The sequence below is a fragment of the Schistocerca gregaria genome, chromosome 4 (assembly GCF_023897955.1).
Source record: "Schistocerca gregaria isolate iqSchGreg1 chromosome 4, iqSchGreg1.2, whole genome shotgun sequence".
In the NCBI taxonomy this organism is placed as follows: domain Eukaryota; kingdom Metazoa; phylum Arthropoda; class Insecta; order Orthoptera; family Acrididae; genus Schistocerca; species Schistocerca gregaria.
The window spans coordinates 53988548-54006236 of record NC_064923.1 but is presented as its reverse complement, the minus strand read 5'-3'; the positions used below and the strand labels follow the sequence as shown (position 1 = coordinate 54006236).

General features: G+C 43.9%; 1 protein-coding gene across 2 annotated transcripts in view; it reads right to left on the bottom strand.

Annotated features, from left to right (window-relative positions):
- Positions 1-9677: 9677 nt before the first annotated feature.
- Positions 9678-17689, bottom strand: part of LOC126266886 (discoidin domain-containing receptor tyrosine kinase B-like) — a 358246-nt gene continuing 350234 nt past the window's right edge. For both annotated transcript variants that reach the window (XM_049971552.1, XM_049971553.1), the window contains one exon: positions 9678-15973. In XM_049971552.1, coding sequence (XP_049827509.1) covers positions 15650-15973 — 324 coding nt within the window. In that variant the 3' untranslated portion in view covers positions 9678-15649. The remainder of the gene's footprint in view (positions 15974-17689) is intronic.

Here is a 17689-nt window from a genome sequence, read left to right as displayed (position 1 = left end):
TCCAATTCATTCTTGTAGTTATTTTCAGTGAGTGCGATTTTATTCAGTCTGTGTAGCATATATTTGAAGCCTGCTGGTTTATATGTAATTGGATGATTAGAGTCTTTGTGAATGGCTGTGCTGGTGGTGGTCACTTTCTTGAATATAGAGAATTGGTGTTGGTTGTTGTGTCTGTATACTGTGAGGTCAAGGAAGTTCAAACTATTGTCGCGTTCTGTTTCTATGATGAATTTTGTTTTTGGGTGTACTTTTTTTATATCACTGTGTAGTTGTTGGAAGCGAATCGGTGTTTCACCTATAAGGCAATATATTATCCGGTACTGTTTGGGTCTTGCCATTGTTTCGAATATTTTATTTTCAATGTGATTGAGAAAAATGTAGGCTAGGAGTCCACAGACTGGTGACCCCATTGGAAGCCAGTCTTCTTGTGAATGGAACTGATCGTCTAATGAGAAATAATTTTGCTCTGTGATTAGTTTTAGAATGCTAGCTACTTCTTGAATGTGAGGTACCTCCGTCCGTTCTCGTGTTCTGAAGAAAGAGTAGTTTTCTCAGCTTTTGAGAGTTGTCACTTCTGCACACGTTGGCCCTCACGGTACGTTAATGCTGCTGCCAGCTCGCCCATCGTACGTCGCTCTCGCCGGGTGCCTTACGCTGCGTGCCAGCAGAGACGGCGATACCGGGAAAATCCACTTCTCCAATTTTCTCGTTGCAAAAACTCATGGCGGTATATAAGACTATGATACGTCGTTACATGAAGTTATTTTCTCGTAACGGCTTTACTTACCTTGTGCAGAAAAGAAGAAGAATGTGCATTTCGTATTTGGAAGTAGAACAGAAGAATAAATTAATCCAAGATGAGACTTTGCGGTTGATAGACTGTAATAAAAGCTTGCAAGAATGTACCTAATTCCTTTTTAGTTGGAGATGAAAGACAGCCGATACTAAAAAATGTCATTACTTTTATGACTTGAAAAATACAAATACACTCCTGGAAATGGAAAAAAGAACACATTGACACCGGTGTGTCAGACCCACCATACTTGCTCCGGACACTGCGAGAGGGCTGTACAAGCAATGATCACACGCACGGCACAGCGGACACACCAGGAACCGCGGTGTTGGCCGTCGAATGGCGCTAGCATTTGTGCTCCGCCGCCGTCAGTGTCAGCCAGTTTGCCGTGGCATACGGAGCTCCATCGCAGTCTTTAACACTGGTAGCATGCCGCGACAGCGTGGACGTGAACCGTATGTGCAGTTGACGGACTTTGAGCAAGGGCGTATAGTGGGCATGCGGGAGGCCGGATGGACGTACCGCCGAATTGCTCAACACGTGGGGCGTGAGGTCTCCACAGTACATCGATGTTGTCGCCAGTGGTCGGCGGAAGGTGCACGTGCCCGTCGACCTGGGACCGGACCGCAGCGACGCACGGATGCACGCCAAGACCGTAGGATCCTACGCAGTGCCGTAGGGGACCGCACCGCCACTTCCCAGCAAATTAGGGACACTGTTGCTCCTGGGGTATCGGCGAGGACCATTCGCAACCGTCTCCATGAAGCTGGGCTACGGTCCCGCACACCATTAGGCCGTCTTCCGCTCACGCCCCAACATCATGCTGCCCGCCTCCAGTGGTGTCGCGACAGGCGTGAATGGAGGGACGGATGGAGACGTGTCGTCTTCAGCGATGAGAGTCGCTTCTGCCTTGGTGCCAATGATGGTCGTATGCGTGTTTGGCGCCGTGCAGGTGAGCGCCACAATCAGGACTGCATACGACCGAGGCACACAGGGCCAACACCCGGCATCATGGTGTGGGGAGCGATCTCCTACACTGGCCGTACCCCTCTGGTGATCGTCGAGGGGACACTGAATAGTGCACGGTACATCCAAACCGTCATCTAACCCATCGTTCTACCATTCCCAGACCGGCAAGGGAACTTGCTGTTCCCACAGGACAATGCACCTCCGCATGTATCCCGTGCCACCCAACGTGCTCTAGAAGGTATAAGTCAACTACCCTGGCCAACAAGATCTCCGGATCTGTCCCCCATTGAGCTTGTTTGGGACTGGATGAAGCGTCGTCTCACGCGGTCTGCACGTCCAGCACGAACGCTGGTCCAACTGAGGCGCCAGGTGGAAATGGCATGGCAAGCCGTTCCACAGGACTACATCCAGCATCTCTACGATCGTCTCCATGGGAGAATAGCAGCCTGCATTGCTGCGAAAGGTGGATATACACTGTACTAATTCCGACATTGTGCATGCTCTGTTGCCTGTGTCTATGTGCCTGTGGTTCTGTCAGTGTGATCATGTGATGTATCTGACCCCAGGAATGTGTCAATAAAGTTTCCCCTTCCTGGGACAATGAATTCACGGTGTTCTTATTTCAATTTCCAGGAGTGTATATACGAATTTATAACTCGGCGGGTTCGATTATACTGGACAATCGCGTGCTTGGTTTCACACTGGGCCACATTTACATTATAAAAGGCAATCCGTGTCATACAATTACTATAATGTGAATTTAATACTTGGAACTAGACGAATAAACTAATCTGAGATGAGACTTTAACGTTGATGGACGGTAAGAAAATCTTGTAACAATTTACTTAATTCCTTTCTAGTTGGAGATGGAAAATATAATTTCTTTTAAAGATGTTACTATGTCTACGTTTGTATAATCGCAAATGTCCATATTTGAGGTTTTCATTTTTGTAGTTCTGGGAAAGTGTAGTACCGCAAGCTGTAAATAATAACATGCTTTAGGTAAACCCTATCTCAACTTTCGATGAACTGTACGTAGCTCCTACGAATAGTATTTATTTTAGAAAATTAATGTAATGAAACCGAGGTTAAGCGAAACTGCCTTGCTGATTATGAAAGCAAAAACGGCTGAACTGAACGTCTGTTTAAAACTGTCACTCTTAGTCGCCGTTACTGAAATGTTTTCGAAGCTCGCAACAAACAAAATTGTCGGCGCTTAGGCTCCGAAAAACCGCGCGCAACGAGAAGCAGTCATTATTTGGCCAGAATAGTTAAAGATATGGAGATCTGACTCAAAATTATGAACATAATTTTGGTACACCAATGAATGTAGGTCTGCTGACTGTAAGATAACATTTTGTCAGTTTTTTATCTTCATCTGTTTCTTGTACTACAGCTGCTACTTATGATGCCGATATTCTAATAAAACAAAAAGGAAAATGATAAATTAGCTGAAACGGAGGAAGTAATTTCCAACACTTATTACACCTAATGTTATCCCTCATTAAGAGTTTCTGATGCTCTGCATGCCTTGAGTCCCATGTAGCTTTGTACCAAAAGAAAGGCTTATATAAGTGCTTCTTCACAATCGTCACAAGTAGTTCTCGCTCTTGAAGTTGTTTAATAAGCTCACAACGAACACCGTCTGTGTATGGTGGTTTGATTCGTATGATATTGTGGAAATGCCGCTGTTAAAAAAGGAATTTCTTACAATACACCATCTTAGAATATTTCTCAAGTGTGTGACATCCATACGAAATAGGAATATAGGTGTATATTAAACTTATGAAAAGATGGGTAGCACCAGTGGTCACATGTTTGGTTGATCCGCTAGACAGCCACACTGAAATGCAGAGAAACCTTAGCTGACAGTGCTTGAAGCAGACCAGCTATTTCTCTTAAGACTCCTTATAAAGTTTCAAGCATAAATGTCGCGTGAGTAATCTAGGACTATACACCGAGGTGGCAAGTCATGGGATAGCAATACGAACACATACAGATTGCAGTGGTATCGCGTACGTGAGGTGTAAAAGGGCAGTGCATTGGGAGAGCTGTCACTTCCTCTCAGGTAAGTCACGAGAAAAGGTTTCCGACGTGATTATGGCAACACGACGGGAATTAAAAGACTTTGATTGCGGAATGGTAGTTGGAGCTAGTCAAATGGCACGTTCTATTTCGGAAATCGCTAGGGAATCCAATATTCCGAGATCCACGGTGTCAAGAAGGTGCCGAAAAGACCATATTTCGGTATTACCTATCACCACAGGCAACGCAGTGGCCGATGGCATTCACTTAATGACCGAGAGCAGCAACGTTTGAGTACAGTTATCGGTGTTAACAGACACTGCATGAAACAGTCGCAGACATCAATGTGGGTCCTACGGCTTGACAGAAAATCCCAAGAAATTTTGGTCTTATGTCAAAGCGGTAGGTGGATCAAAACAAAATGTCCAGACACCCTGTGACCTAAATAGTACTGAAACAGAGGATGACAGACTAAAGGCCGAAATACTAAATTTGTTTTCCAAAGCTGTTTCACAGAGGAAGACTGCACTGTATTTTCTTCTCTAGATTATCGCACAGATGACAAAATGGTAGATATCGAAATATATGACAGAGCGATAGAAAAACCAATTAAAATCACTCAAAAGAAGGAAAGCCGCTGGATTTTCTAGCAGCGGTGTACTGTAGGTCCCTAGAAGAGCGTAGCGTTCCAAAAGATTGGAAAACGGCACAGGTCATTCGCGTTTTCATGAAGGGACGCGGAACTGATGTGCAGAACTATACACCAATATCTCTAACGTAGATCCGTTGTAGAATTTTGGAACCCCTATTATGGTCGAGTATAATGACTTTTTTGGAGACAAGAAATCTACTCTGTAGGAATCAGTATGGGCTTCGAAAAAGACGATCGTGTGAATCCCAGATCCCGCAATTCGTCCATGAGAATCTGAGGGCCATAGACACGGGTTCCCATGTACATGCCGTGTTTCTTGACTTCCGCAAAACGTTTGATACAGCTCCTCACAATCGTTTAATGAACAAAGTAAGAGCATATGGACTATCAGACCAATTGTTTGATTGGATTGAAGAGTTCATAGATAACAGAACGAAGCATGTCATTCTCAATGGAGAGAAGTCTTCCGAAGTAAGTGTGATTTCAGGTATGCCGCTGGTGAGTGTCGTAGGACCGTTGCTACTCACTATACATATAAATGACCTTGTGGATAACATAGGAAGTTCACTGAGGCTTTTTGCGGATGATGCTGTAGTACGAGGTGCATTCAAGTTCTAAGGCCTCCGATTTTTTTTGTAATTAACTACTCACCCGAAATTGTTGAAACTGGCGTTACTTCTCAATGTAATCGCCCTGCAGACGTACACATTTTTTACAGTGCTGACGCTATGATTCCATGGCAGCGGCGAAGGCTTCTTTAGGAGTCTGTTTTGACCACTGGAAAATCGCTGCGGCAACAGCAGCACGGCTGGTAAATGTGCGGCCACGGAGAGTGTCTTTCATTGTTGGAAAAAGCCAAAAGTCACTAGAAGCCAGGTCAGATGAGTAGGGAGCATGAGGAATCACTTCAAAGTTGTTATCACGAAGAAACTGTTGCGTAACGTTAGCTCGATGTGCGGGTGCGTTGTCTTGGTGAAACAGCACACGCGCAGCCCTTCCCGGACGTTTTTGTTGCAGTGGAGAAAGGAATTTGTTCTTCAAAACATTTTCGTAGGATGCACCTGTTACCGTAGTGCCCTTTGGAACGCAATGGGTAAGGATTACGCTCTCGCTCTCCCAGAACATGGACACCATCATTTTTTCAACACTGGCGGTTACCCGAAATTTTTTTGGTGGCATTGAATCTGTGTGCTTCCCTTGAGTCGACTGGCGCTTTGTTTCTGGATTGAAAAATGGCATCCACGTCTCATCCATTGTCACAACCGCCGAAAAGAAAGTCCCATTCATGCTGTCGTTGCGCGTCAACATTGCTTGGCAACATGCCACACGGGCAGCCATGTTGTCGTCCGTCAGCATTCGTGCCACCCACCTGGATGACACTTTTCGCATTTTCAGATCGTCATGCAGGATTGTGTGCACAGAACCCACAGAAATGCCAACTCTGGAGGCGATCTGTTCAACGGTCATTCGGCGATCCCCCAAAACAATTCTCTCCACTTTATTGATCATGTCGTCAGACCGGCTTGTGCGAGCCCGAGGTTGTTTCAGTTTATTGTCACACGATGTTCTGCCTTCATTAAACTGTCGCACCCACTAACGCACTTTCGACACATCCATAACTCCATCACCACATGTCTTCTTCAACTGTCGATGAATTTCAATTGGTTTCACACTACGCAAATTCAGAAAACGAATGACTGCACGCTGTTCAAGTAAGGAAAACGTCGCCATTTTAAGTATTTAAAACAGTTCTCATTCTCGCCGCTGGCGGTAAAATTCCATCTGCCGTACGGTGCTGCCATCTCTGGGACGTATTGACAATGAACGCGGCCTCATTTTAAAACAATGTGCATGTTTCTATCTCTTTCCAATCCGGAGAAAAAAAAAATCGGAGGCCTTAGAACTTGAATGCACCTCGTATATCGAGAGGTTGTAACAATGGAAATTGTATTGAAATGCAGGAGGACCTGCATCGAATTGACGCATGGTGCAGGAAATGGCAATTGAATTTCAATGTAGACAAGTGTAATGTGCTACGAATACATAGAAAGAAAGATCCTTTGCCATTTAACTGCAATATAGCTGGTCAGCAACTGGTAGCAGTTAATTCCATAAATTATCTGGGAGTAGGCATTAGGAATGATTTGAAAAGGAATGACCATACAAACTTAATCGACGGTAAGGCAAATGCCAGGTTGGCATCCATTGGAAGAATCCTACGGAAATGCAGTCCGAAAACAAAGAAAGTAGGTTACAGTACACTTGTTCTTCCACTGCTTGATTACTGCTCACCAGTGTGGGATCCGTAGCAGATAGGGTTGATAGAAGAGATAGAGAAGATCCAACGAAGGACAGCGCGCTTCGTTACAGGATCATTTAGTAACCGTGGAAGCGTTACGGAGATGATAGGTAGACTCCAGTGGAAGACTCTTCAAGAGAGACGCTCAGTAGCTCGGTACGGGCTTTTGTTGAAGTTTCGAGAACATATTTTCAACTAGGAGTCAAGCAGTATATTGCTCCCTCCTACGTATATCTCGTGAAGGGACCATCAGGATAAAATCAGAGAGATTAGAGGCCACACTGAGGCTTACCGACAATCTTTATTTCCACGAACAATACGAGACTGGAATAGAAGGGAAAACCGATAGCGGAAGTCAAGGTATCCTCCGCCACACACCATCAGATGGCTTGCGGAGTATGGATGCAGATATAGATATCCGTATGGGTTTTGCGACGGAAATTGCCGCTAATAGCGAATGGCTGCAGATGTCAGAGACGAGCGCCTTTGATAACAAGACGACATCGTTTGCAGCGCCTGTTCTGGGCTCGTGACAACATCGATTGGGCCATAGACGAATGGAAAACTGTGACGTCGTCAGACGAGTCCCAATTTAAGTTGGTTCCAGCTGACGGTAGGGTACCAGTGTGGCACATATCCAACGAACCCATGGATCCAAGTTGTCCACAGGGCACTGTGCAAGCTGGTGTTGGCTCCGTAATAGTGCGGGATGTGTTATGTTCGGCTACTGTGGAACCATCTGCAGCTGAACAACGATGGAATTTTTATGGATGACAATGTGCCATGTCAACAGGCCACAATTTTTCGCAATTAGTTTGAAAAACACTGGACATTACCGAGAGGTCCGATCGTGCACACAATCCTGCACCGACAACACTTTGGCAATTATGGACGACTACAGAGTCAGCTTGGCTCAATAATTCAACTTCCAACGACATGTTGAGTTCATACCACTTCGAGTTGCTACACTACACTGGGCAAAAAGAGGTCCGACAAGATATTTGGAGGTATACTACGAGTTTTCTTACCTCATTCTACTACACCCTCCCGAATATCGCTCCTACAATGATGACAAAGAATAGGTTAAATTAACCACAGCCTGCACAGGAGTCTTTAAGAAGTCAATTTTCTCGGACTCCGTATAGAAATAATCTCTAACACCATGTGGTGCAACGAGAAGTACCTTCTACCAGAGCACACCCGGTTAGCCACGCTTTCCGAACGGGAAGTAGAACCACGTTTCCACCTCTTTGGCTACCTCCTATTTTCCGCCTCATGTTGATGGACTCGATTACGATGGAAGATCGAGAGCCATCAGATACTACCCTTGCTGCGCAGTGATATCGAGTTTTGTGTTTCGAGCTCCGACCATCGCCATATGTCCCGAAACTTGGATTGTGCCTGGCAGCACGAATCGGCACAGTGGATAAGCGTCGAGATCCGGTATGCCGGCCAGATTGTAGATGGTTTTGAAGGCGGTTTTCCATCTGCCTTAGTGAATGCTGGCTGGTACCACTTATCCCGCCTCAGTTACACTATGTCGGCGTTTGCTGCTCAAACAGAGATTGCACCTACGCGTACACCGTACTTAGTCTATCACGCAAACATTTGGGGCTACAGTCGTCTGGTAAGAGACGTGGGGGTGGGGGGTGGATGGTCCACTGGGAGACGAACCGCACAATAACCATGGGTTCGGTGTCGGGCGGCGGTGGTGTGGGTGGACTGCCATGGACTGTTCTGGTGTTGTGAACCACTGAGGGCTACGGCGGGGCGTAGCCTCTCCGTCGTTTCTAGGCCCTCGGTTCAATACACAATACACACTCACACCCTCTGCCACGAACGTTAGGGTAGTACAGACGGAAACAGCAATGCAGAAGTAGACGTATGATGCATGAGAAACTGCGTAAGGAGGTGCAAACACGACACTGCTACGGTGACCTTCAAGCAGCCAGGGACAGTCCAAGTTTCGGGACATATGGCGATTGTCGGAGCTCGAAACACAAAACTCGATATCACTGCCCAGCAAGGGTAGTATCTGATGGCTCTCGATCTTCCATAGTAATCGAGTCCATCAACATGAGGCGGAAAATATGAGGTAGCCAAAGAGGTGGAAACGTGGTTCTACTATGCCAAGACTGCTTGGTAGCTACAACAGGAAAACACAGTTAATTAGCAGGAGTACAAAATTAGAAAGTATTTATTGCTTTGCTGTAGTCCATGATCAGTTCGTTTAGAATTACAGAGGACGCGACTAGAATAAGCGTCTGTAGAAAACACCTTCCAGTGACGAATTAATCTCTCTTAATCTTGAATGTCGGATCCAGTGAATTTGAAGACTAACTTGGAACGGAGCCACAAATACTTGATGGCAGCAATGACTGAGCTGCAGACGATTACTAACATCGGTGTTGGCTGACCACTGAGCGCGGCTACGAGCTGTAGAATGGCACAGCTGCATTACTCTCCTGCTGCACATGAAGTGGCATAGCGGCGAACATTGAGTACTGCGACTGGCTGTTTACTCTCTGGCTAGCACAGCCGTTCTTCTGTTCCGTTTAGCGAGACAATCACATCCGGTGGATCGATCTCTCAGGCGGCGGTGTGGTCGTACGACTGACGACATCACAGTCGCGAGCAGTGCGTCGAGCACCGATGGAGTAGGCGAAATGGGCCGGTAAAATACGGTGGGTGTGCTTTATCATCGGTCGTTCACGTCGGCGAGCAGCGAGCCGCTCGGTGACAGGTTAAACATTTGACGCCCACTTGTAGTAACTTTAAAAATGTTCATTATGAAATATTCCGAGTGAATTCAGAAACTTAAGAAATATACACACTCTGATTGATGTCCACTGATTAATAGCTAATTGAAAAGGATTCTGTTTAAAAGGTGTACTATTGCTTAGGTGAAAGACAACAGTTTTTTCTTGTAGAAAGCGATATTTAACTCATTTATGACTTTATTTTCCTATTGTTTGTGAACAGTGTAATAACAAAACAGTTTATCTTTTTATGACAGCGTATCTATTCACTCAACATAATTTGTGCTTATATTTTAACCAGACAAGAAATAAGTTTATTTAGTGTTGTACGATAAACCGTTACCTGCATGCAATGTCTCAACACTTTCTGACAGTCTCTTGGTTACTAGGAAGTCTTTCAGAGATTTCGCGTCCTTTTAGGTAGAAACCAAACGTTAAACATGTGGCATACAATGTTACCAATTCAACAAGCAGCTGAGTGCCACATTATTAACATGATGCAGGTTTCCACAGTTCTGAAAGGTAACGCAGCATTAGATACAACACGTAATATAATTGAAATATCGTGAAAAGTCTCACTTTTCACTATGATACAGCTGCAAAAGTAACATTTCGTATTTCCATGTAATTAATATTATTCACTCTAAAACCTTTAACATCGTTGTTTATCTATATAATAGATACGTATTTTATGAGTTCCATTTTTCAGGCTCGCTATTAAAAATACTATTCACTGTGCATATATGAAGAAATTGCTACAAATTTATAATGATTCTCCACTACCAACATTGCACAACACTTTGATTTGCTACGTAACAGCACCTCAGATTTACTGTTTGCAGACGATGCTCGCGGAAATGAAAAACAAAGATGAGCTTTACAAACATATTCAACTTTTGTTTCCTGTGAAATTTTGAAAAGAAAATTCCGGAAATATTAGTTCTTTCTCACTATCCTCCTTGTAAATTTATTACTGCCACCCATGCTTGGGGAAACATTTGAAACATTAGACTTGAATACATGGTAATGGAGAGTTGTCAGAACATAAAGAAGTGAGTTTAAGAGATTGGAAGAGGGCTGTCACTGTAAAGTTATTTCAAGTCAGTGACGTTGACTGCACGCAACGATGCGATACGTACGTAAATTTAAAAGCTGTCTCAAGCAGAAAATGCTCATATCAAGTAACTGGTTTACCCGGTAAATGTAATTGAAATGAACGCAACATTTCAGTAACTAAAAAGAACAAATTCTGTTTTGATCCAATACAGTGTGGTCTCGAATGAAAAAAAAAAAAAAAAACATAAGCAGCAGAATAGGTTGAAACGAGGGATGGGAAACTGAGGAGTGATCCAAGACTCTATCCAACAGAATAAGGGAGGTGTCTGTTGGACGACTACATGTATAAGCAAAATGCGCAGAAACGGATGGGGTGGGGGCCGTAGGTACAAAGTAGTGCATACATATCTTGTTATTACGGCTACTGTCTGTTTACAAATAATGTCAACATTTTTTATGGTAGGAATCATACTTCGGCAACACATGAATATGGAAAATATAAAATAGTGGCACGAGGTAACAAGAAAATATAGGGTTAATACTTTCCAAAGGAAACGGTAATTTTTCCACCTTTAGCAATGTTTGTATCCATAACTGTAGAAAATATAGTGATCCACGTGAAAGGGACCAGGAGAAAATAATTCATGAAAGAATACTTGACAGTAGACTATGATCTAACAAAGAATGACAATCGTTTCTGAGGCCACAGGAGAGCCAGTTTGCAACACTGGTACCATGGTTTAATGGTTACATCTTGGGAAGTGTTAATTTCTCATACTTTTGTGAGTAATAGTGACGGCAGAAGTAGTGACAGATGTTACAAATATTATTCTTCATATTTACACTCATCTCTACTAGATATTTACAATATATTACAAAATAAACTTCTTCATACAACCAGTACAATTTTCTACAATGCATTATCAATAAATACTTCATTACAACCCTACATTTACCGTGAAAGTTTAAACATTTATCAGCTCATATTGCCACTGATTACATCGCTCTGAGGACTATATCTGTATAACGTGTAGTTTTATGTTTAGTTATTGCGTCTGAAAATTACAAGTAACGACAGGTTTGTCGTTTCATAACTAGAATACTCTTTGGCCTAATAATTCAAACAAGCAATATTTACAGAAAGGCGTCAGTAACAAAATACAAAAGCCACTGAAACGAAAAACCAGACATCTGCGCGGCAAAAAACTTGATAGCCCTCCGAAATCGGTAGATGAGTTTCGTAGTAAGCCATACCCGAAGTTAACAAAAATTATGTCTACAGTGCACAAAAATAGGCTCAAAGTTGCGACAAAATTTTAGTGAAGCAAGCAAACTTACAGAATATTAAAACGGAATGGAGCATTCACTCAATGCTGTCTGAGGCGATATTTGCACTTATTAGATATTACGGTTAAGTTGTCCACTACCTGTCGAGAGGCGTATAACTTGCCAATGTTACTAAACTAAGGTAGCTCTCGCTTTGTTACAGCGTTTCCTTTTTCCGTGATACTTCGGTTGCGTGAAAGCCTTCTCCTACGGGCCCATGTTTTATCACGATTCGAAAAAGTTTGTTGCAGGAACTAGAAAGCAGAATTGTTGTTTTCCCTCGGAGCGAGTAATCAATAAGCGTCATAAATCGTCTGGAAATTACTTCTGTTCTCCTTTATTGTCCTATCCACGATACATCAACATCCTTACATTCTGTAACATGTTTGATTTGCTCTACTTGTATCTAACATCCTCCAGGCTATCCAAACACCTATCACGCCCCACCAGTTCTCTCTCTCCCTCACCTTCTATAACTCTTTGTTCCTCCTACAATGGTTCATCATGTCCTCTATCCATTTCCGAGTCGGTATATTTGTCAGTCTCCAGCTCTCCCTGTACGTCTCTCTCACCTTTCATTCGCCTATTCACACTGTTGCTCTCATTTCCTTTCATCATCTTGTACCTTTACACCGTAATCTTTAGGAAATGTTAATGCAAATAAAGAAATATCCTCGTTTGATGTCTGTGTGATTATTTGTATGATTTTAAGACGGCATCTGGATGAAACTTTAGAATAGTCTTCCACACGATGCGCACAGATAACTGTGTCACAATCGACATAAAAGTTTTTTGAATATGGTACCGCGTCATAACGTATAAAACTACTGCTGCTGGAGAAAAACCAACGTTTCGGCCACGGTTGCAGCGGCCTTCTTCCGGATCTAATATCACAATCATTTTAAGAAAGTGATTTTCCCCCACCAGTCTTAAACAAAACAAATCTTCCATGACACTCCAGTGGATCTTAGTGGAAGCAACAAAAATACTGCTCTTTGATGTCACTAGGCATAGTACAATGATAAATATGAATTAGTATCTTAATGTTCCTGTTACAAGGAAGCTGGAAGGCTTTATTCCCAGACAGCGTCGCGCTTGGATGAAGACTTTATTTCCTATATTCTTTCAAATGGCTCTGAGCGCTATGGGACTCAACTGCTGTGGTCATCAGTCCCCTAGAACTTAGAACTACTTAAACCTAACTAACCTAAGGACATCACACACACCCATGCCCGAGGCAGGATTCGAACCTGCGACCCAAGCAGTCGCAAGGCTCCGGACTGCGCACCTACAACCGCGTGACCTCCGCGGCCGGCCTATATCCTTTATGCGTGATGTGAATCAGGTATCAGATTTAAGTGATAAATAAGAGACAACGACAGAGGGCATCAAAATTAATCATAGGTAGAGGAAAATGATGTGGCGCACATCTCAATACTGTGTTTTCCCCAAATTTCTACAGAAGAGACGTAGTCTTAAAGTGACTAGTTATAATTGTTCGAGAAAATATTCCCATAAAACGAGAAGAGATTCTTGATATTGTTCCACGTATTCTGGTTTTCATTTGAATGACCTTTGTATTTACATACTTACTGACGCAATTGACGAAATAAACTGCCTTTTCCTAACATTCACAAATTATCAATTTCATAACCATTTGTGAATTATTTACCACGTATTCACTATTTAGGCCAGTCTGAAACTGTTATATTTCCTATTCACAAATAATTTACAAATCAAAAGCACTTATCATAAATATATTCAAATACGAATTCACTCTTCAAGCTACGAAGAAGACTTATTGCTAAAACCTAAAGAACAAAATAATATATTCACTTCTGTGTAATAAAGAAAGCGTCCGAATGCAAAGTGTTAAGTAGAAAGCAGCAATACAGCTCAAATATTAATGACTGGGAATATATTAGAGAGTTAAATGATGAAAATGGCACTCGTTTGCCTTGAATGAAAACAGAATCGAAGGTAATCTTGAACGAAACGAAATCAACGTGGTAATCTTGAACGAAACGAAATCAACGAATCCTGGGAGAATAATCTTCTAGCGATGCGTGTCTTCCAGGACAGATCAGTGAAAGAAAAGAGTAACGATTTCAGATATGGTTGCCAGCAGGTAGTCGGAGGATGGAAAGGAATACTAACAAATTGAAGTTCCTCTACAGACAGGAAATTCTACTGCCGAGGTACATGTTTAAACAGGAGCATTTCAAATGTTAACCTGAAAGTGAACAGTATTTGTTTTCAGAGCGTGTTGAAGTACATAAGCGGCATATCGTATCGATAACTGATAACATTGGTCCTCTAACAACACTAAAAACAACAAGAAGAGAATACTGCTCTTTAAAAGGCGACATTCTCATACATGAGTTTCCTAAGAGAAGTGCAATCTGATAACTAGTTTTATTTTATCACAGATAATTGTTAATGTCATCACTGATTGTTTAAATTCTTGAAACCTAAAGCGTTATAATTTAATTTTCATATTCACGAGTCAAAGTAAGATCAATAGATAATTTAACATAACACTCAAAGACTGGTTTACTTAAGTTAATGACGAAAAGTAGAACTTAATGTAAGCTTTGGTTCGGACAGGAAAAGTAGGTACCAATGGAAAATTCACAGTTAATTTCGAGATAAAATGAACGGAACACAGGTCAGAGAAAAAGACTGAAGTTTCTGAATAGTCTACTGTAAGCGACAAGAAGACTCATTTGCATCTCTTGTCCTAAAGTGGTGAATGGATTACCGTAAAGTATACTGGTTTTAAGTTTGGTTTCCACATAAACTCCTCCAGATGAAGGAGTGAATGCAAACATTACAGCTCTTCCTACAACCAGTCTCTTCGGATTTCGGCGTTCCAAGATCGTACAGTCTCGTCTTAGCAAACAAGTTATAAAAGCAATTGCCGTTAGGGGAAATAAAATCATCGGATAAATTACCGAAAAACATCGAACGGTTATGTATAAAAGTCATCTTCTTCCAAGTACCGCTGCTATATTTCTCAATGCATTTACGCTGCAACTTATTATCTGGTGACAATTACGAGAGGAGTCAGATTACAGTGGTCGTGAGATAATTTTCCGCCCGTTTCCACGGCCTGAAACACGTGTTACATTTTGAATATATCTTAACATCACTATGTGGTGACCGAGTAGAAGGGATTACTCTTAGTCACTAGTAAAAAAAGATATGTGCATGTAGTGAGTGAGTTACTACCGAAAAGTTACGAGGATTATCTTCAGAGCAAGCAATTCCCATAATTCAAGGGATTCCAAATCTCTTTGTGAGTCCATTAGTATTAAAGTTTTCGTCCATACTTCTTCATAATGGAGAGGTGTAAGTGTAGGAATCACCGTCAAATGTTCCCTATAACAGTTACCAGTACAAATGATGGAGTCAGGGGTTCTTTGATGAAAATTTCTCTTCAGTAGAAGGCCAAAGTAAGACTGAAAAACTGATACAAAGTCGCCCGGTAACAAGAGCAAAGAAATTTGAAAGATCACCGCATACTTTGAGAACATGTGATACACTGTAAAGTCGGTCTGGACTAATCATTCAGCTCTGTTCACCGATTCAAAAGAGACTAATCGATGGCTCAGGTGTCTCCATAGTGGGAAGCAGGAGTTCCTCAAACTTTTAGGCAGCATCTCGTATCACAGCGAGTCCAGATCTCCAGAAGAAGCACCCGAATGTAGGTCGTACAAAATGACAGCTGCGCACCAGCGTCCACAGCACTAGCAGGCGAGACGAGGCGATCAGGAGGCGGCCCGGGGCACGTAGCCGAGCGTCTTGCGCTGGAGGAAGAGGTGGATCTCGCGGAAGGAGGGCCGGTGGGCGGCGTGCCGGCGGCGGCACTCGTCCAGCAGGTCGAGCACGTCGCTGGAGCAGCGCGGGGGCGGTGCCAGCGGCAGCGGCAGCGCGCACCCGTCCACGTCGCCGTCGTCGTCGCCGAGGCGCGCCAGCTCGGCCAGCACCTGCGCGTCCGACAGCGGCTCCAGGGGCCGCCGGCGCGCCAGGGTCAGCACCTCCCACAGCGTCACGCCGAACGACCACACGTCGCTCTTGGTCGTGTACTGGCCCTGCGAGACAGCACAGAGAGCGCCGGTAAGCCTTCCGTATCGCTACGTGCAGAGCGCATGAAGCAATGAAGTAGCGATCTTACAAGGGAGAATATTCACTAAGGTGCGCCACAGGGATCGATATACGGTCCACTCCCTGTCATATGCGCTACTGGCCATTAAAATTGCTACACCAAGAAGAAATGCAGATGATAAACGGGTATCCATTGGACAAATATATTATACTAGAACTGACAGATGACTACATTTTTACGCAACCACCCCTGGCCATAATAACTACCTTGATACGCCTGGGCATTCAGTCAAACAGAGCCTGCATGGCGTGTACAGGTACAGCTGCCCATGCAGCTTCAACACGATACCACAGTTGATCAAGAGTAGTGTGACGAGCTAGTTGCTCGGCCACTATTGACCAGACGTTTTCAATTAGTGAGAGATCTGGAGAATGTGCTGGCCAGGGCAGCAGTCGAACTTATTATGTATCCAGAAAGGCCCGTACAAGACCTGCAACATGGTGTCGTGTATTATCCTGCTGAAATGTAGGGATTCGGAGGGATCAAACGAAGGGTAGAGCCACGCGTCATAACACATCTGAAATGTAACGTCCACTGTTCAAAGTGCCGTCAATATGAACAAGAGGTGACCGAGACGTGTAACCAGTGGCACCCCATACCATCACGCCTGGTGACACGCCAGTATGGTGATCGCGGATACACGCTTCCGATGTGCGTTCACCGCGACGTCGACAAACACGGATGCGACCATCATGATGTTGTAAACAGAACCTGGATTCATCCGAAAAAATGACGTTTAGCCATTCGTGCCCCCATGTTCGTCGTTCAGTACACTATCGCAGGCGTTCCCGTCTGTGATGCAGCGTCAAGGGCAACCGCAGCCATGGTCTCCGAGCTGATAGTCCATGCTGCTGCAAACGTCGACGAACTGTTGGTGCAGATGGTTGTTGTCTTGCAAACGTCCCTATCTGTTGACAGGGATCGAGACGTGGCTGCACGATCCGTTACAGCCATGCGGCTAAGACGCCTGCCATTTCGACTGCTACTGATACGAGGCCGTTGGGATCCAGCACGGCGTTCCGTACTGCTCCCCTGAACCCACCGATTCCATATTCTGCTAACAGTCATTGTTTCTCGACCAACGCGAACAGCAATGTCGCGATACGGTAAACCGCAATCGCGATAGGCTAGAATCCGACCTTTATCAAAGTCGGAAACGTGATGGTACACATTTCTCCTCCTTACACGAGGCATCACGGAAACTTTTCACCAGGCAACGCAGGTGTATGTGAAATGGGTTGGAAACTTTCCTCATGTCAGCAAGTTGCAGGTGTCGCCACCGGCGTCAACCTTGTGTGAATGCTCTGAAAGCTAATCATTTTCATAACACAGCATCTTCTTCCTGTCGGTTAATTTTCGCGTCTGTAGCTCTTCATCCTCGTGGTGTAGCGGACACTGGTCTACGATATTCAAGGTATCCGGAAGTGTCAGGAACAGGACGAGATTTGAGCTTACGTATACAAGTGATGCAGATATGGAACGGATGAAACAGCCATTTATCCGGAGTCCAACCAAATCATGCCCCGAAATGTCTCGCCATTTAGAGCTACTATTATACGCTGTGCACATGTTGCTGTACAAGAAACTGACGCTTCAAGCCTCCGAGATGCAGCTGCGGCATTCACTTTAACCTGATGACAGG